The 20,489-nt window shown below is 40.4% G+C and overlaps 2 protein-coding genes across 2 annotated transcripts in view; both read left to right on the top strand.

Annotated features, from left to right (window-relative positions):
- Positions 1 to 12,151, top strand: part of KIF15 (kinesin family member 15) — a 33,307-nt gene extending 21,156 nt beyond the window's left edge. The window contains exons 22-35 of the mRNA XM_054273435.1: positions 521 to 606; positions 989 to 1,064; positions 1,338 to 1,424; positions 2,305 to 2,409; positions 3,258 to 3,380; positions 4,811 to 4,957; positions 5,917 to 6,021; positions 6,193 to 6,357; positions 6,779 to 6,885; positions 8,757 to 8,829; positions 9,438 to 9,475; positions 11,112 to 11,277; positions 11,603 to 11,734; positions 11,986 to 12,151. Of these exons, the coding sequence (XP_054129410.1) occupies positions 521 to 606; positions 989 to 1,064; positions 1,338 to 1,424; positions 2,305 to 2,409; positions 3,258 to 3,380; positions 4,811 to 4,957; positions 5,917 to 6,021; positions 6,193 to 6,357; positions 6,779 to 6,885; positions 8,757 to 8,829; positions 9,438 to 9,475; positions 11,112 to 11,277; positions 11,603 to 11,734; positions 11,986 to 12,066 (1,491 nt within the window). The 3' untranslated portion in view covers positions 12,067 to 12,151. The remainder of the gene's footprint in view (positions 1 to 520; positions 607 to 988; positions 1,065 to 1,337; positions 1,425 to 2,304; positions 2,410 to 3,257; positions 3,381 to 4,810; positions 4,958 to 5,916; positions 6,022 to 6,192; positions 6,358 to 6,778; positions 6,886 to 8,756; positions 8,830 to 9,437; positions 9,476 to 11,111; positions 11,278 to 11,602; positions 11,735 to 11,985) is intronic.
- Positions 12,152 to 13,499: 1,348 nt separating this feature from the next.
- TMEM42 (transmembrane protein 42) lies at positions 13,500 to 20,134 on the top strand. Its single transcript, XM_054274066.1, has 3 exons — positions 13,500 to 13,604; positions 18,248 to 18,394; positions 19,202 to 20,134. The coding sequence occupies exons 1-3, from the start codon at positions 13,500 to 13,502 to the stop codon at positions 19,340 to 19,342; spliced, it is 393 nt and encodes a 130-aa protein (XP_054130041.1). The 3' UTR covers positions 19,343 to 20,134.
- Positions 20,135 to 20,489: the final 355 nt, after the last annotated feature.

Genomic DNA, 20,489 nt, shown 5'->3' on the forward strand with positions numbered 1-20,489 from the left:
CTGCAGTGACTGCAAAATAGCAGCAAGGTTGCTCAAGGGATTTTGCAAATAATTTTGCCTGTGTTTCTGCAGGGTATGTGGTGCCTGCTCGGCAAATTTCATATAAATTTTCCTTGTTAGTGTTTAAGAGAATGCTGACAGATTGAATATTATTGGTTTAAAGTCTGTATACTTCAGTATTTTGAACAAATACAGAATTTTAAAATGCCCTGCAATTAATTTACAATGGAAAATTCCAAATTTTCCCCTCACAGCCTTGGATATTGAGGAACATCATAGCTATGTGAAACTATTACTAATGGCAGGTGAAAAGATTTGATTACTTAATATAAATAAGAGTTTACTTTTGAACGTCTTCAGGACAAACTAAAGATCTTCCAGTTTCCAATTAAAGTTTTCTGGGGTGGTTAGGTTTTTTCAGTCATCTTAAGGATTTGTTTAGATGTTTATTTTGTTTTAAATTGCTTTAGAGACCTTATATTGTAACTTCTTATAGCAAACATATATTTTGATATTCTAGAACCTTTTGCAGCTTCTGAAAGCAGAAAAAGAACATAATGAAAAACTAACATTACAATTACAAGAAGACAAAGAAAACAATTCAAAGTAAGTTTTAATTAGCAGTGGGGTATATTTTCATCTGACCTCATTGGTGCTATATGTTGTATTCAGATGGGGATCCCATTTGTAGAGGTGTTTTTCTCCAGATGGGTTTTTTATTTCATCTAAATCAGAACAGCAATTCATTTTTATTTAAAGTAATTTTATTGTATAGTTTTTCATGTCAAAGATAAAATTCTGCCACTGGTAGCAGTGTAAGGCTAGTAACTAAGGTATTAGACTTTTTTATAGCACTGAGAAGGTGATAACTGAAGAACTTAAAAAAATGAAGTGCAAATAAAATAAACTCATATCACTTTGTTCTTTTTAAAGTTTGATTATATTTCTAGTGAGAAATATAGTCAAAGCATGTTTTTATTTTTACCAGGGAGCTGTTGAAAATACCTGAAAAAGGACAGGTGGAGAAACCATTTTCAGAATTGGAGACACAGTGTGAGCAGCAGGTACAACAGTAGATTTTGAATGTGTGAATTGTGTGTTTGTGGCTTTCCTTGGGCATTAAGAACAATTTTATTGGTGTACAGACTGTTAGCTTGATTACCAGCAAAATAAATGTAGAGCGCTCAGGCTACATATTGTTTTGTTAAGCTACTGGTTAATTTTTTAGGTAAGTTTAACAACTTACTTCCTTTTTTTTTTTTTTTTCATGACTTGGTACTCTATAAAATACAACAAAGGTAGTGAAGACATTCTTTCACAAGTATTATTTCCTCTAGGAAGCAAAACTGAAAATGTTGGAACAGGAGCTGGCTGCTGCTGAAGAGACTATTGCTTCTTTGAAGAAAACAAATGATACAGATAAGGTTTGGGCTTATTTCTGTTACTGATACACACTCTTGTGGGTAACTGTGTTCTGTAGTAGAGATGAAAGACCAGAGCCTGTGCTGTTAGTAATTTTGTGCTTTTAGGCAATCCTGGCTATTTTAGCCAATTACCAAGTAAAATAAATCCTATTTTTTCCTAGCACGGAGTTTGTAGGGAGGTAGGAAAAAAACTGTCTACTGGACAAAACATTCAATGCCTAAACAATGCATAATTCCCCAGATGATTAACAGAGCCTTCCAGTCAGGGCTCTGTTGTAATGGGCAGATGGAAAAGGTAAGAAAGGTGTTATAAGAATGTGACTGTGTGTCACATTATAAGTGAAATCAAAGCACTTCTTTATGTAAAGACTGTTGTAGTATGAAAGCTGAGTTCCCCTACTGCAAGCATATGTGCTGTCTATAAAACAGCCATGAGAAATCACACAGTGTGTTTACTGCCTGGCATGATGGAATGGTAAGTATTGCTTTTTCCATCATAAACCCAAAAATCTGACATGCATAAGGTCAGAATCAGTGCAGTGGTGTTTCTTGAATGTGCCTTTTTCCATTACAAACCACCCTTAAATTATAGTAGTTCTGTTCTCCTATTAGTAAAGCATTATTAAGACTAAATCAGCAGGCCAGTCTTCTCTTCTAATGAACACTGCAGGTTATTTGGCTCTTTCTTTAAGTGCTTAGAACAAAAGCTAGTGATTTAGCAATGAATTTTCTGTTTATTTTTTATATGTGCAGTTTGAGGACTCATTTTCACCTGATTGATTTAAAGTTTCGGATTGACAAGTTATATATAAAAAAGTCCAATTATACATTATATGGATTTTATATGTATTTTATCAGGATTAATTTTTTTATGTTGCAGGAAGTTGTAACTGACTTGATGAGACAGATCCAGGAGCTGAGGTCTTCAATTAATCATAAAACTGAGTCCATAGATGGGCTGACAAGAGAGCTCGAGGATATAAATGTAAGTTCTGTCATTTTGAAGGACATGGTATTGTTCTTTAGAATGGGATGCAATGGCATGTCTAATCACAGGTCTCAGACAGTATAACTTGCTGCAGTGTTTTGGAAGGAAACTTCTTTGTTTTGACATGTTGAAATCTTCTGAACATTTTAAGCCTAAGGCTGTCTCAAAAAGTGAACCCTCTCCACGTGGTGGGTAAAAAGCTGTGTCTCTAAAGGGACCTATTCACATACTGTAAACTCCACTCAGCTGACAGTCACATTTAGATTTTCTCAGAAATTGGCAATTTAAGACCTCAGCAATTGAAGCTGAATTGTAAATTCATTTTTGATGGAGTGAATTTTTATGTTGCTGGTATTACTATGTTCTACATCTGAAAACAAGTATAAAGAACTAAAACTGTGTATTTGAATAACTATGAATAAATATGATGCCTCTGCTTTATTAAAATGGGTCTGGTTCGAAAATAGATAGAGCAACCAACAGAATGCTTTACATAATATGTGTGAACTGTGAATGCCAAAGGTTCTATAGAAGAAAAATGTTGATGAGACAGATTTCTAAATATGGCTATCTCTTTAATAATGGTTTTAGTGGGTAATATGTATTGTAGTGGCTAATTCAGGTTAATAATCTTTTTATATCATTCTGACAACTAACCTCTACAAACAGTTTGTATAATTTAACAAGTAAAATATATCATTCTGTTTTAGTCATTGTCACTAATTTCTAAATTTAATTTTTATCAAAATATTTGTGATGTACATTTATTTGGCTTCTGTTTGCCAACTTTACCTGTTAACATGTTTTTCTAAAATATTTAAAATCTGATTGAATGCTTTTTGTAGTACAAGTATAATATTGTTCTGGCTGCAAAAGAAGAAAGCACAGGAATCATAGAAGATCGGGAAAAGAAGATTGAAGAACTGAAGGAAGCCTTGGAAGGAAGAGAAATAGCTGATAACATTGAGGTAAAAACATTAATGTTGGTGTCTTATGATTATTTGTTCAACCAGACCAACTGGATGTGGTTTTGCTTAAAATGCTCATGTAAAACTTAACCTCGTTTTAGTTCAAACTACAGCTAGTTAAGCTGTTCATAAAAGAATTTTTCATGAGATACCTGACAAATTCTGTTAAATTACCATGTTACTTGACATAAATATTTTATAAGCTACTTCATAAAAGCCTATGCTAAGAGCCTGGTTTAATTTTGTTAAGGCCACTAAGGAATCATCAGCTGAATTTAATGGCAGCTTTAGATGATGCAGCTGAGAAATTAAAATAGGTAGAAGAATATATTATGTTCCACAGTGTCTCTTCCCCCACTGAACTATATTCAGCAATATCTTTTCTTTGCTCATAATTTAAACTAAAAGCTCCACCTGCTGGAAGCAGATCTAGGGCACACATTTGATTCAGATGTGGTTTTGCTTTTTAATATTGTATTTTTCTTTAACTCTGTCTTTTCTATTACTGCTGTCACCATTTTGTTGTTTAACATGTCAAACAGTCAAAATACTAGCAGCTTCTTACATGTAATTTCTACAAGATCATCTGTGATTAGATTTGCTGGTCCAATCAGATAGCACCAATAAAGTCTTCCAAGGAAGACTGTGTTTCTCAAAGGATATTAAACAGAATGTAAATCTGTTTTAAAATAAACAGATTGTGTTCATAGTCATATCTAAAAGTGACATTCTGAAAACCAAAGCTGAGTTGTCTAGTAAATGGATCACTTTGGGGCTTTTGGCTTTTTTTAACTTAGTGCCAGTTCCTGTTTCAATGTTATCCTTGGATATATCTGGCTCCTGATAAAATTATAGCATTTCTCCTTCACTTTATACTTCAGTTACTAATTCTTAATTCTTTCTTAACTGGACAAGAAGAACTAATCTGAGGTTGCATTTAAAATACTAGATGAGGTTTCTCCTTATGTGTTAACACCTCTTGTTTAGGTATGATGCCCCATCAGATAGGGTGGGAGTATAGATCCTAGAGTAAATCTAAAGGTAGCTGTGGAATATCAGTGCACTAAAAAAAGCTTTAATCACTTCAGTGTGATTAAAATCTATACATTCTTTTCTGGTTTCTTTTGAAGTACAGTTTATATTTTAAAATAGTGACTAATTCCAAAGATCTTCCACTAGAATCTTAATTGTCACTATACTGGGGAAAAGTTCTCATTTTTGTTCTGTAACCAAGACAAGGATATCAAAATATGCTGAAATAAATTTATAGATGAATGCTTGCTACAATTCATGATGAAGAAGTGGAAGGAAAAGAGAGATGCTTGTAGCTGTTAGCAATCTCAGCACCAATGACAAAACATCTTGAACCAACTGACTTAGAGCAATAACTTTAATATTTCTTTTTTTACACATCCAACAACTTAAAACAGAGGGACCTTCTGTATGAAGAATTGCATCATACTGCTGATCAGCTGACCAGTCTGACAGAGGCCTCTAAGAAACACCATGCATTGCTCCAGTGTGCACAGGAAGACATAGCAAAGAAAGATGCTGTAATCCAGGAACTCCGGGAACAGGTAAAACAAAGAAATATTCACAGTTAGCTCATTGAGAGGGAGCTGTGGTCAGTTGTAGCTTCTGAAAAAGGTTTCACTTGTCATTTTAAAGCATCTGGTACATAGTCCTCTTGGTGAAGAGAAATGCTCCTTCTTGTAAAAGGAAAGTAGTAGCTCAGAAACTTCTGAACAAAGATTCCAAACTTTTACTGTTTTGGAACTGTTGTCTAGAGATCACAAAAATGTGTACTCTGATAGCAGAGTAAAATTATCAATACCTGTAAGAGCAAGGCAACCTCAGGTTATCAGCAGTGTAACGTAGGGGATTACTTTTTCCTCTGCTCAACATTTATCCACAAATGGTATCATTATGCAATAGAGATAACTGCTGAGCTCTGTAAATTATGCAGTGGTTTGGAGCTGCTGCAGACTAAATAGCTATGTTAAACCTTTGTACATATTATAGCTCTAGTTGTCACAACTCATAGTGCTAAGTAATATATTTGTGTTGGCAAAGACTCGAGTAAGTTATTTTTTGGAAGAGGAGTTCTTTTGTCAAGTTACCATATTCTCTCGAGGAAACTGAATCTATATCACTAAAATCTTTGTATCAAATCATGTTTTGACCAGTAGTGTTTGCCAACCAAGTTCATAATAGCTTTTTTCTGTGTTTGCATCCCCTTTGAAAGGTAGATTGTGTTAGCAAGGCAAGAATATCAAATACTAACAAGAACAAAATTCAGATGAATTACAAAGTAGTTAGATGTATAGATCCTTTCAAAAATGCTTGTTGCATACAACTATTGAGAGTTTAACAGTGATTGACTAAATACAGAAGAGTTATAAAAAGTGAAGTCTTTGTTAATCTGAAATAACTTGTGGTGTACTTAAATTTCCTCAAAATATAGATCTGAGTGCTGTTTTGTTTCCTGTTTTATGTGTATTATGAGCCACTTTAATTCTTCCTGTGTTTCTAATAGTTAGACAAAATGACAGTGGAACTGGAGAACAGGAAGAGTGAATATGAACTGAAGATGAAGCAAATAGATTGCTTTGTGGACTCATCTTCAGTAACATTTCCTCAGGTATGGCATTTGAGAGAAACATTTTCACATAGTTTGTAATTATTGATGATTTGCCTGCCAGAAATTTATTAATTTATGTCTCCAATGAAGTATTAAAGCATGTAATCAATACATAGGGAAAACAGTCCTTTGCTAATAGTTTGTAATAGTTTGGGTTTTTTCATTTGCCAGTGTCCTAAAACTCCTCCTAATTTTGATGTGAATTTGGCCAAGCTTTTGGAAACTCATGAGCAAGAAATAGCTGATCGAAGGGCCTCTGCAATAAATCTGGAGCACCTTGTGCATGAACTGAATGAAGAACGAAGAGCAAAAAATGATGAAATTCTAAGGCTGAAGGTACTATGAGTTAATCTCTGCTGGCAATTTGTAAGGTCAAAATGAGACAGACTTTTTTTAGTGAGCTCTGCTTAGTAGTATGTCCATTAAAGCAGGAAGGCAGTTTTTGGTTTTCCCTTTACCTAGGCTGGGAACAATTGGTGACAACTTGCTTGGGATGTCTGTAAATCTCATTTTCCCAAGGACTATGCTGGTTTGTGTTCATGAATGTCAAATGGTAACATCATTTTTGCTGCTGAAACTATTCTCAAAGTTTCTAATGCAACTATAGATGGAAGGGTATATTTGCCAGAGAACCATGCCTGTTTTCTGAGAAATATTTTTTGTCTTCTATTCTACTCAAAAACAAGTTCAGCTAGAAATGAAAATAGGAATTGCAATTTGGTCTTCAAATAAAATGTTTTGGATTTCACTTGCTCAGGAACAATTAAATGAGTTGGAGAACTTGCGTCTGGAAATGCAGATATTGGTGGAGAACAACAGGAGTTTACAGAGCCTTGTAGAAGCTCAGAGACCAAGCAAGAACAGGTAAAGTAAAATAAAACACAAAAAATCTCTCTTAACTTGAAATATTTAAGATAAAGTTTACAGGTTTTATTTGAAGTGCAGTCTTATGTTGTTTGCCTATTTAGAGATTGACTCAAGCTTTTCTATGAAAATTATTTACTGGCTTGTAAACTTTATAACCCTTAAATCACAAGTTCTTAAATGCAATAAAGTTTTATAAAGGGAATGGAAACAATGTAAAATCATTATATGCATAGTAATTCTTGGGTATTATATATTGCCATGTCATTTGTGTAGTTATGGATCCATTAGATAAGGAATGTCCAAATAAATTCAACACAAGTTTCAATATAGACATAATGAATTTTTAAAGCTATCAATGTACAATTAGCCTTTGGTCTATTCAAACCACAACTCCTATCAACTAAAAGGAGCAGGGAATTCTTAGTGCATATCCAAATTATATTCCAAAGTCCCAAGTCAGGAATCCAGTAAGTGAGGAACATAAAAATAATGCTTTCATTGTGGAAAAATTTGGTCTAGAAAACCTATATAAACTGAAAACAAAGCCACAGAATCCAGTGTTCCATGGCAATGTAACCATTGGTTTTGACTCTGATTTCCATTTCAATTCAACAGTTTCAAATGTCTGTTGCAAACTAAGCAGAAAGCCTTAGAAACAGCATCATTGTTCAGTAACCTACCTGATCTGTTCACAAGATTTTAAGTTTATGAAAACAGTGGTTTTATTGTAATATGATGCAATTATAAAACTCTTAACCAATTAACTTTTTCCTGTATGGCACACTACAAGTGAGTTATTTTAGTTGTATGTGTTTTCTTATTTCCATCCATGTTGATTAAAAACTACCAAAATAAAAATTAGTGAAGTGTTTTGAATACAAGAAGCTTTTACCTTCTTGACTTGGCAAGACCACTAAGCAGTGATCCTGTAGGAAGTCTTCTGCAGTCTCCATACACATGAACACTGTGAAACAATAAAAGATGTACCTCCATCCCAAAGCTACTCCTGTAGTCTAGCCCTAGCCAGCAGCCAGGCCCCACACAGCCACTCACTCACTCCCCAGCACTGGGATCAGGGAGAGAGAATTGGGAGAGCAAAACCCAGAAAACTTGTGGGTTGAGATAAAGGCAGTTTACCAGGGAAAGTGAAAGTCACACACACATACAAGCAAAGCAAACCAAGGGATTCGTTCCCTGTTTCCCATGGGCAGGCAGGTGTTCAGCCATCTCCAGGAGAGCAGGGCCCCATCACACACAACACTGACTTGGGAAGACAAGCACCATCACTCCAAACATCTCTTCCTCCTTTTCCCCCCACTTTGTCATACACTGAACATGATGTCCCATGGTCTGGAATGTCCCTTTGGTCACTTTGGGTCTCCTGTCCTGGCTGTGTCTCCTCCCAGCCTCCCACACAGCCCCAGCTTCCCAGCCAGTGTGGCAGTATGGAAGGCAGGAAAAGCCTTGGCTGTGTGCAAGCCCTGCTCAGCAATAAGAAACAGATCTCTACATTATCAACCCTGTGTTCAGCACAAATCCAAAACACAGCCTCCTAATGGCTGCTGTGAAGATGATTCATTTTACCCCAGCCAAAACCAGCACAGCTGTCTAACAAACATAAGTTGCATATTTATTATATTTGTAATTGTTTCCATTAAAACATTAATTTCTTTATACTCTGATGAAAGAAAATGTATTTAGAAATTTAAACCATTACAGAGCTTTTTTATGATGTTCAGTGTTTTGAGTATGAACATGTGTGAAAATAACTGCACACACACTTACTGGTTTAATCTGGATAACATGTTTTTACAACTGGCTTCCTCTGTTTGTGAGAAACTTTTTTTTCTCATTCTTGAACTTCATAGTGATCAGAAACATCTTGATATTCAGTACCTTAAAGAGAAAGAGGAAGAGATTGCTGAAGAGAAACTTGCCAAGGTATATTATCTTTCTCATGTCAGTTGCTGTTGACCTGCTGTGAAGTATTAGTGTGATTTTTTTGTTGGTTTGGTTTGATTTTTTTGTTTGCATGGCAGCAAAACAAACACCAATTTCTAGTGAACTCTAAGAGGCACAGTCTGGGACTTATCTCTTAGGATTTCTATCTTGGCCTAACACCAGTGAAGTGGGTGTCAGATTGCACAATTAGCAAAACAGGTTCAGATCGCTAAATCTGACTCATCCCCAGAGTTGGAAAGTGAAGATTGTGTCACTTGCTAATGTCAGGCCTCTGTCAAAGGGAAGTTAATGTCACAGCAGAGGTTTCCATGGATGTCCCAGACAGAAGAACCCCCTGTTAGAGCTCTGCTCTGTGTGTGTGGGCAGAGAGAGACTGTTGTGGGTCAGCTGTGCTGGCATGAAATGGGAAATAAGTGCTTACAGCAAAGAGATGAACTTAAGGTGAATATTAGAGATGTGAACTACTAGGTAGCAGGATGATCTGGAATGAGATATGTAGCCTCAATTAAATAACAGATACTTTTAAACATATATATGTGTGTGTATTCAACATTAAGACTGCATCTAATGTTTTTGAACTTTTCCAGAATAAAGCAGTGGAAGAAATGCTGAAAATCAAAGCAGAGTAAGTCTAAGTATTGTTCCTTGAACTGGAAGCTAGTATTAAACTAATTAATGACAGAAAAAAAGATATATTTAAGCAATAGAAGCCCAAGATCTGAAATGACAAAAGACATAATTTGGAAGTATTTACACTTATGCAAGATACCTTGAGTTCTTACTCTTTCTCATCAGTAGGTGGTAGTAGCACCTATTACTACATAGCATTATATCAGGACAATAATGGGTAGAACCATAAAAACTTGAAGTGGAAGGGATGTTTTTAATTGTTTAAAGTTATTTATATGCAGTGAATTGAATAGCATTCCTTTTTAAATTAAATTGAAATACTGTTCATTTCTTTATTAATATTTCAAATGTTTTATAATTTTAAACAAAATTTAATTATTTGGGGTTTATGCTATTTGTTGAAATTTCTGTGGTTCAGCTTGAAAAATGAATTTTTTTTTTTTATTAGAGGCTTTCTAAATTGTCTTTGCACTACTAGGCAAGTAGTCCTCAAAACTCAAGTGTTTTGTACCTTGGGTGGATAATAGCAAAGAAAGAAAATACTGAATCAGTAGATAACAATTACTTTGAAATGTCTGCCCTGCTGTTCTTTTCCTAATCTGTATTGCTTCTGGATTTATTGTGGCTGAATCTCCTAACATAAGAGTTATTTTCATTTGATGGAATGCTTTCTATGTAAGTAACTTCTTTTAAGGAGGAAGGTAGTTCTTATGCACATGGTAATTTCAAAAGTAATTTGCATTAAATTTTCCAGAAACCCTAGTCTGGAAATTTTAGTTGTAGGGATTATTTTGCTATTTGATGCACTGATTTTACATTCCTGTCTGATCTCCAAAACACACTTCATAGCAGTGCTACAATGTGTCATACAGGCAAATAATGGACAGAGGGAAAACATTCTTTTCTCATCAAGAAAATGTCTTACCAAATGCAGCAAATGAATAATGTTCACAGAGCAGGTCTTAAACACCACACTTCAGTAAAACAAACTGGTGACAGAAATTTCATGTATGCAATATTTGAATTGATCTGCAAAATTACTCAAGTTCATAGAAGCAATAGACAGGCTGCTAAGTTTGATGGCACAGTTTAATATCCTGTGACCTCATTTGCTGAAAATGTTTTAATTCTATCAAAAGTGACACTCATTCTCTTACCAGGCCAACCAAGCAGGCTCAGACCATCTGAAGTGCTCAGAGATGTTTCTGAGCAATGAGGCTGTCAGGGGGGAAAAGCCACAGGCAAACAAGCATTTTATAGAGGGAATCTATAGAGCTCCTGAGTTTAGCTGGAAAATTTACATTCCTTAGGTGAATTAATTCAAAGTGTTCTTGTAGGTGAAGCTTCTGTTTTCAATCATGAGTGGAGTTGTATATCCAGGATTGCAAACAGCACAGTTCCCAAAGAGAAGAGCAGCTCCAAAATACTGCCTAGTTGATAGTCTCAAACACAAGAACTGTGAAGCAGAATGAATTTTTTCCTTTCTTTAGCACTAAATTCTAAGGGAAATACAATATCTCAAAATAATCCTTTTAAAGGAGCCTCCTTCCATGTCCAAGACTGACTTAGGAATTCAGTTGTATGACATTTTTGTTGGTTTTTAGTGTTTTATGATTCTTTTATATTGGCAGATTAGAAGAGACCAAAAATATCCTCAGAATCCAAGAGAAAAGCTGTCGTGAAATGACTTTGGAGATGGAACGAACAAGGACATTGGAGCTCAAAGCATTTAATGAGAAAGAAGAAATTAGATCAAAACTGGAGGAAGCATATGAAGAAAAAGACAGGATTGAAAAGGTTACATAGACATAACTTTTTTGTTGTCTTCACAGCAGAATCTTATTTAGCAGAGGTACAGCTGTTTTGTTTTGCAGTTTAGCTTTATTTGTGATGTTCTCTGCACTAGTGAAAGTCTGGATGCAGAAATCACTTAGTTGTACAAATCAAATGGTGCTCCTTTTTTGCCTTTTAGAAACAAACATGTATTTCCTGAGTGAACCAACTCTTGCATCATATGTTACAACAAACTTGAATGTTAGTATGTTAATAGCTCTAAGAATTGCTTCTGAAAAGAGGAGGAGAGGCTACTGCTAAGAGGTACACAATGTATTTATTACTACAGGAAATAAAATTGCTGAGGAAGCAAGTTAACTCACTTGCTGAGGAGAATGGGAAATTACTTGGTCATCAAAACCTAAACCAGAAGATTCAGTATCTTGTGAAACTGAAGAAAGATTATGCTAAACTTACAGAGGTAAGTTGCAGAGTAGATTACAGATGGAGTAATCTGCCTGACATAGCAAAGAGCTAAGCTTTGAGAACAAAGACTAAAATTCCTGCTCTTCTGTTGGAGAGGAACAGAGATACCTTTGATCTCCATTTTACTTCCTCGAGTATATAGTGTATAAAACACTTGAACAACTCTAGATACTGCTTGTGTAAAAACACCAAAATAAAGTGAGGATAATTTCCTTAATATATCCATGTTTTTTCTCTGTTTTGCAGGAGACTGAAAAGCTACGAGTTGAAAACATTTTTTTGAAAGAATCAAAAAAATGTGACATTTGTAGACAAAATCAGCGGTAAGGACCCAAATAAAACTGCAGAGCCATATTTTTGAAGTGTACAGAATGAGCAAAAGTCAGTTGTCAAATTTGACTTTTGCTGTGGTTCTGGAATAATCAAGTATTCTAGTTTGTAGATTTTTTGCTGGTAGTAACTCTAAGTGAATATTGTTATTCCAGCTCTGTGGGCAGCTTTCAATAAAATTTAACACGTTTTTGTAATCTTTTTCAACTTAAAAACCTGATTTTGTATAAATGCTGGATATATAGTTCCTTGAAACTTCTGTATCTTGCCAAGGAAAAGCTTTCTCCCTGGGAATACACCTGGATTTTTGTCTCCTTTTGTACTTTTATTCAGGTTCCTACTACTTCTGAAATGCTACATTTTCCATCAGAGCCAAAATTCAAAAAGGACAATTTCTTTGTGTTTGTTTCTTTAGTTAAACATAGAATGATTTTCCTGGGTTGCTTAAAAATAATTTTCATATCAAACTTTGTTCGATAAAGCATCAATAAGAATTTAGTAACAGGCTTGTAAATAGTACTATAAATACATTTTTTGTTTCTGTTCTTTATTTGAAAATAAAATGTTTTTCAAACCTGTTTTCTGTTAGTATCGACTTAGAGCTCTATAATAGCACTGTAGGGTTCTGAGGGTTTTGCAACCATTTTCTTATCAAAGAAGTGAAAAATGTTAGGAAAGAAGATGTGAAAATATGCAGAAAATTGTACAGGAGTACACCACAAGTTCATTTAATTGCACTTAAAGATTTATTGCAAATAACTGAAATGCTTATTAGTGGAACACAAAATGTTGATTTCTATAGCAATATCAAATAAGGGTTTTTTAACTGCCAGTAATCCTATCATTCTGTTTTCTGTTTTGACCACAAGCACTGGGGCAAAAGGGAATAAAGAGGAAAGATGTGTCTGGTAAAGGGTAGAATATACCTAATGATTTACTACATCATTTGGCTGAGGGAAAGAATTTCCACCAACTTACCTATGCAGATTTGTTTCCACTTGAGATGTGATGTGGAGAAATAAAATCTGACATTAAAGGGAAAACGTGTTGGGGTGTGAGTAGAGGTGAGAACTAGCACAGATGAGGAGCACACAGGCCAAGAGGGGTCAATCAAGGGTGGTTTTATTTGTGACTGCCATGTTCTACGTTTACAAGCATTTCTTTCCTGTTTCTAGACTATCGTCATGTCGACAGCGGCTTCTGCCCTTTTTCTGTGTTGTACATGGCCACAGGCGTTGTGCCCCGGCCCCGTGCTTCCCCGCTGGTTTCCATAAATCCTTTGTGCGCAAGCGAACGCAGCCCACGGGCCCTTCCCTGCCTGAGGCCCGCCCGCCCGCGCGGGGCGGCGCTGGCGCTGCGCGGGGCCGCCGGGGCCGGGCTGGGCTGAGCCGGACCATGCGGGCGGGGGCCGGGCCGGGCTGAGCCGGGCCATGCGGGCGGGAGCAGCGGCGGCGGCCGCGGGGGGCCTGGGGGCGGCGGCAGCCGCTGCGGCGAAGCTGGCGCTGGGCCCGGGCGGGGAGGCGGCCGGCGGCACGGTAAGGAAGGAGCGGGCGGTGCTGGGTGCCCCGAGCTGCCGTGAGGTCGCCCCGCAGGCGGCACTCGGCGGTGAGGGGGAAAGAGCGCTGGCGCTTCCTGCGGCTGCCCTGGATTTGCCGGGGAAGGCGGGCGGGCTCCGAGGGCGGAGTCGTGACTCAGCCCAGGGCAGCCCAGCCTTGCGGGGCTCAGTAAGGCGCGGTGCCGACGTAAACAGCGCGGGGCGCTCAGCGGGCCTGCCGGGTGTGAGGGGAACGAGCGTGGTACGGGAATGCCCCGAACCAAGCCCAGCTCTGGGAGCTCAAATCCAGCCCTTCCACGTCAGTGTTAGTTTAAAGCAGGATGTTAGTATGACTGAGCATCAAATGCTTGTTCTCAGCCCGCTGTTTTGCTGATAGCAGCGCCCTTCTCTCAGTTATTCTATCTCAGCTCGGCCCTGAGCAGAGCAGAGAGGCGGAGCCCTTGATTTCCTCTCTGCCTCTCTTTGGGTGTTCATCACTGGGGATGATCTTTATCTGGGTCGTGTTTCTCAAACGTCCGTGTGCTTGAGGTTACGTGGGAGTGCTGGCCCTTCAGCTCCGAGGCCGTAACTCTTGAGGTTACGTGGGAGTGCTGGCTCCTGGCCTCCAGCAGTGACCCTGGCACAGCCACGGCAGAGGGGGACATGGGCACCAGGCTGTGTGTGAGTGGGGACGGAAGGCAGCACGCATGTAACCTAAAAACACTTTGGGGAGGTTCATTTAGGCACAGCTTGTTACTCACGTGGCAAATGTACAAAGGGGAGCCCACAAGGGAAGCTGGATCTGAAACAAATCCAGCCTTCCGCAAGGGAAAAAAATTAAAAAAGAAATTGACCTGTGTGGTTATTAGAGAGAGTTAAAAAGACAAAATCTCAGTACCTGCTAATCCTGTTAATCTCTTCTGTGATCTCAGAAAGGAGAAATAAATAAAAAAATCCTGATACTCTTCACTCTGCCCAAAAAAAAAAAAACCCAGATGATGCTTTGTACTGAGAGAATGGCAGAACATGGAATTACTGAAAATGCTGACAGCATCTTTTCTGAGTACTTTTCTCTGTTGAAATTTATAAAAATATTACCCATTTTTGGGGGGCAAGGATGGGGGGAGGTTGGTACTTCTTTTTTTTTTAGTATGCTATGACAAAGTATCTTGTCGTTGATGTGAAGTGTTGACAGAAGGCCAAGAAGGATTATCCCTCCCCTCTACTCAGCCCCAGTGAGGCCACATCTGGAGTTTTGGGTTGAGTTCTGAGCTCTCCACTGCAAAAAAAAGTGATGGAGCTACTAGAGAGTCCAGCAGAGGCTCATAAAGATGATGGAGGGATCAGAGCATCTTTTTTGTGAGGAGAGGCTGAAAGAACTGTTCCTCCTGGAGAAGAGAAGGTTCAGGGGGATCTTTTCAATATACTCACAGGGAGGGCACACAAAGGATGGAGCCAGGCTCATTCCAGAGGTGCCCAGTAACAAGACCAGAGGCAAAGGGCACGTACTGAAATGAGCACTTCCCTCTGAACATCCAGAAACTGTGAGGGTGGCCAGGGGTGTGGTAGAGTCTCCATCCTTGGAGACACTCATCTACTCTCCGGACATGGACCTGGGCAATCTGCTGGAGTGATGAGGTTGGTCCAGATGAACTCCAGAGACCCTTTTCAACCTCTGCCATGCTGTGTTTGTGTGACTGTTTCTTTTTTATGGGCAGATTGGTTTATTTTGGTTTTCAGGTCTGCTCCAGGTGACAGTTATTAGTTAAATTAATCAGCTTAGCTGTAAAACTAGCCAAGTTTTATGTAAATGCCATAATCTTCCTAGCAGCTTAAATTGCATGGGACTGTAGGTGCATAAAGTATTTCAGTGCACTCATGTGGCAAAGGCATTTCTGCAGAGCAGCCACGAGGTGACAAAGATTCAAGGGGTTTTGTGTTGGAGGAAGAGCTACAGAAATCCCAAAATAAGTGGGATAGCAGCCATCACTTGTGCAGTGTGGAACACAGCAGCAAAAAGTGTATTGACACTTCTGAGAGCTGATGATGCAGGGTAGCAGGATACTCCACAGCACCACAGGGATGGATTTCCTGGCCACAAGGATGTGTTGTGGTGGCGCAGCCTGAGAGCAGCATGACCAGGAAGGGTCATTGCACTTGAACAAAAGTTTTTCTTTGCTTTCTCCGCTCCCCTGCCAATCTTCATCTAAAATTACTTCTGCCACTTCAGGAGTGATTCTGGATTATCTGAAATGTACACTGAAATTAATCTTTGCTTAGAAAAGCAATCAGAACAGTAATCCTTGATTACTTTGACTCATTGGGGTGGCTCAGCTGAGTCCGTAGCAGGGGAGGAATTTATGTCCCTCCTTCCTTGTGGGGAACACGTGGGGATGTTCCTATCTCTCTGTCTGCGTACCATTGCAATGGCCACTCTGCTGCCCTGGGCACAGAGAAACTTAACTATTCTCTGATAAACCTTCCTTCTGGGCATGTGCCACCTGCAGCTGGTTTCCCTGGCTCTGCATTAGGAGATCAGAAGAAGCCATGGGTTCTGGGTCACTTTTGAAGGTGGCATAGTTGCTGTGACGTTGGGAGCCAGCTTTGCTTCACCACCAGTAGTCTCAGACTGGCTCAAGTCTGGCCAGATCTTGGGAGGTCTCTAGTCCAACCTTTGCTTATACATGATCTTCTCCAATTAAGTTTTAAATACTTAGAAAGTCTGGGAGCCCATGACCTCTGTTCCAGCGCTTGATCACCTTTGCTTTTCCTTATTTTGTTCCATACTTCACTTGTTGCCTCTTGTCATATCCTAGTGGACCTTGGAGAAGAGCCTGGGCTCCATCCCTCTACACCCTCAAGCTAATAGTTGAAGGCAGTAATAAGATTTCTTTAGTGTTTTTTGTTTGTTTGTTTGTTTGTTTGTTTTTTTATCTCAGCAGCATGGTCTCTTTCTGCTCCAGAAATACACTGGGGTTAGGTGAAACACAGAGAATTGTTTTCCCCTCTCATCCCCACTCCCAAGTCTGCTTACTCACCAGAGGTGTGTGGATGTACGTAACTCCCTGAGGAAAGTCAAACTGCCCGGTCATACAGGCAGAGAGTGAAACTGGGAGGCAAACCCCATCCTGTGGTGAGCCCTCACACAGCACGAGTTTTCTTCCTCAAAGGAGCAGTGGTAGCTGAACATGGTTGTCCCTCTTACCCATCCACACAGGGTTTGCCAGGGTGTCAGTGGGAAAACAAAGTGATTCACTGGTGGGAATCATTCTGAATCTTTACTGTTGCCCTGATTAGTCGCAGAAGTTGGTGGCCTTTGCCACAACTGGGGCCAAATGAGGTGACACACCTGTACCATCCCTCACTGGAGTGGGATTAGCCTCGGAGAGCTTGTGCCAGCCATCAAGCATGGATTTGCTTCGCTTTGTTTTTCTTTGCCATATCACTTACTTCAGAAAACTGTGGGCTCCCCCACTGCTTGCAATTAGTAATTTCTTCTTCTGAGTGGGAGCAGGACACAGTTGGTGGACGCTGTTGATTTGGGCAGCTGGCAGGAGGACACTGCAGCCATTCCCACAGGGCAGGTGCGACCTCTGAACTGTACTTGTTGATGGCCTCAAACCTGCATTTCTGTCTGCCTCAAGATGGATCCCACCGTGGACTGAAAGGTGGCAGGCTATGAAGCTGTGATTGCTACGGGCAGAGACAAAGCTTTGCTTTCACTTGTCACTATGAGAGTTGTGATCTGCCTGCCTGTGATCTCCCTTGGTGTCTTCACATCAACTACATGGTACCCAGGGGCTGGGGAGATGGCCTCAACTGCTTAAACTCGGAAAGGGTGGGGGGCACTGTGAATGGTGCTGACTTTTTAGGTGCAGCTGTGCCCTTTTTTCAGAGTGAGGCAGTTACACATCTGGTCAGGTTGTCTAAGGAGGGAGATCTTTCTTGAGGCCCTTGAATTCAAAATTGGTTTTATTGCTACTAAATGCTAGAGCAGAGACCCCGTCAGTAAACTTCCCTGCTCTCCAGTGAGTAAAACAAGGCAAAAGCTACTCCTTGTGGAAAACAGGGCATGAAGCCACTCAGCTTGCTCTTTCCTCCCAGAGATCCTGCTCTACCCTCACTGCAGGACTAGGGCAGGCCAGGTCCTGGGATCTCGTAAGGACCAGTGTTTTGGGAGCACCCAGGTCCTGGCTCACATTCACAGCTGGGTTCTGGAGCACACACAGTGCCAGCATGTATGGCATCTCTGGTGTTTGTCAGACTGAATTTGACCCTTTTCCATACATCAGGTGATAAGGAAGGGTATTTATGGGTGTTGTGTGTGGCACCTGTTTGTGAGCTGGAGAAATTTCTGCAGGTTGGCTTCTGGCATGGCAGCTGCTGCACATTATCCCAGCACTTCCCATGTTGTAGTGTGAGGCTGGGCTTGCAGCAGGACATGGCAGGCTCATGGTCTGTCCAGAGCTGTTTCCTTGTTTCCATTTCCTTCTGTGATTTAATATATTCATCTTCGTGTAATACCAGCCGTAATTCAGTTTTAAAAGCCCACACCATTAGGTTTGGCTCCAAAGTGTGCATGAATTACTGAGGTTGAATAACTGGGGGATGAAAATACACAGAGTTTTCCATTTTGTCCTGCAGCTCTCAGTGTTGCTTCGCCTCAGCTGCATTGGCCTGGTGTTTGTGTGCAATGCAGTGATGTGGACAGTCTTCACAAAAGCCTTGCGACTCTCCTCCTCCTCAGCTGCTGCCTCTGTGACGACAACAGCCTCCAATTTCATCTTTTCGGTGAGTAGACCCCTTCCCCAGACACTGAAGCCTGAGGAGCACAGCCAGGTGGGAATGCCCACGCTGGTTGTAACTCATCTCCCAGTGCAGCCAGCATCGCTGGCCACAGAGGGAGAGTTACAGGCAGATGGGAAATGATTGTGTCAGGCCTCAGCTGCTCTGATAGCTGTTCACAGCACAGGTGGTGGAACTTTCCTGGATGGTGGTGCAGGAGGAAGGGTGCTGCTGCATGCCTTGCAGCAGCAACACAGTTTACTGAACTGATTGCCAGTGGGAGCTGGAGCTGGGAGCTTTGCTTCATTTTGCTTTTCCTTTGCAGCACCTCACTTGTGACAAGCCAGAGTCACCCTAGCTGGGTCTGAAGATGAAGCACCTCTAGTGACAGCAAGAGTCTTTGACCCACAGGTTTTTTCCCCGTGCTTTTTGCTCTTGATAGCAGTTCACCTTGTTTCTGTGCTCCAGCTGGCAGACAGCTCGTGGTGGTGTCCAATAATCAACAGTATTAATAAATGCCCAGTCAGTGGGAAATTTGGCTCCTGAGAAGTTCTGGGAAGGCAGCAAAGTACATGTTCATCTGTCAAATCCTTCTTAGGGATCCTGGTATGGCTGTGCTTCCTGGCTGCTGGTGGAGTTGGTAATCTCCAGCATCATCTTCAGCAGCCATTCCTGTTGGTCATCCCAGTAGGAATTTCCTCAACCAGGTCTTTTCCAGGGCTGTCTCTCCCAGAAGTCCTCACAGCTCTGGCAGCGCAAGAGGCCTTGGGGCAGCTCAGCCCAGCAAAGCTTTGTGTCTCTCTTTTCCTTCAGGCTATCCTGGGAAGATTGCTCTTCGGGGAGACGTGGACACCTCTGTGGTGGGTCGGCCTCGCCATAACAGTCTGCGGGCTCATGCTGCTGCACACGGCTGCACCCCAGCTGGTGCCAGTCCCAGCGGAGAAGAAGGAATGATAGCTGCTGCAGGGGTCACAGTGCCATGCTGCCCCTCTCCAGCCCCTCTCATGACAGCACACCCAGTCCCCACCAGCCTCTGGACAAGTCAGCCACCAAGGTGCTAGCCCCTGCTCACTGCTCATCTGCTGACTTGCAAAATCACGTTGGTCGCATCTTTCCTGGTGGTGGTATGGTGGCAGTGACAGCTCGGAGGGAGCTGGTCAACTCTGAGTCAGTATTGTGAAAATCAGGGCCAGAGGCTTATCAGCCACTCCTCTTCTTCACACCCTGTGGCTGTGGAGCTTTCCCAGTTAGGGGAATGCTGAAAGTAAACATGGTGGCTGTGGAAAGTGCTTGTGCATCAGTATTTTTTCATGAAAGGACCTATTCCAAAATAGAAGAGCGATCCAAATTAGATGCTGAAGGCAGCTGTTATTTCTGCTCTGCTGTTCCTGACTTTCTGTCTCTTGAAATGGTTCTATGCCCACTGCTACCTGTAAGGCTGTGGAGGCTTTCATTAATTCTTTCAGCTTCCTCCATCAGTCACATATACCCTTGAACTTGCCATTTGTATCTGACTTCTAGAATTTTCACTCACCCATTCCTGACATGTTAGTCACTGTAAGGTTGCTGCTCTTTCCTTTAAACCCTTACCCAGAATAGGGTTTTGATCACCATTCCTGCTTTGTGTAGGTTAAATTAATTTTGGGACAGTTCAACAGGCAACCTGCTTTCACTTGGAGTCTCCGTGTTTAATATATCCCTCACCCCCACTTAAGTTGACAATTGCTTTAATGTTTGGTAAAAGGGAGTGTCTCAAGTCATGTTTTTTCTACATCTCTGGATGATGCTTATTCCCATTGATGTAATGTGATCAACCAGATCACTAGTATCTGCTAAATTTTGCATCAGTGATTACTCCAGGTGTCAATTTGGTGAATGTCTCATGAATCATCATTTGTAAGGTATTGGCTTAATTCTCCTGCACATTTCTTTTTTTTCCTCCTTGAAAATTCTTCAGTTGGAATTAACAAATATAATCATGCCTATAAATCTGTGCATCATGGTGGTGATATTGCTTGCTTGCTCTGGGCTTGCCAGGTTGTCTCTGTCATCTTGTAATGACAGAAGGTGAGTCACAGTTGTGGCGTGTGCAGAAAACCTA

Source organism: Melozone crissalis, unplaced genomic scaffold, assembly GCF_028551555.1.
Source record: "Melozone crissalis strain CALT ecotype California unplaced genomic scaffold, PUWL_Pcris_2 ptg000016l_1, whole genome shotgun sequence".
NCBI lineage: Eukaryota > Metazoa > Chordata > Aves > Passeriformes > Passerellidae > Melozone > Melozone crissalis.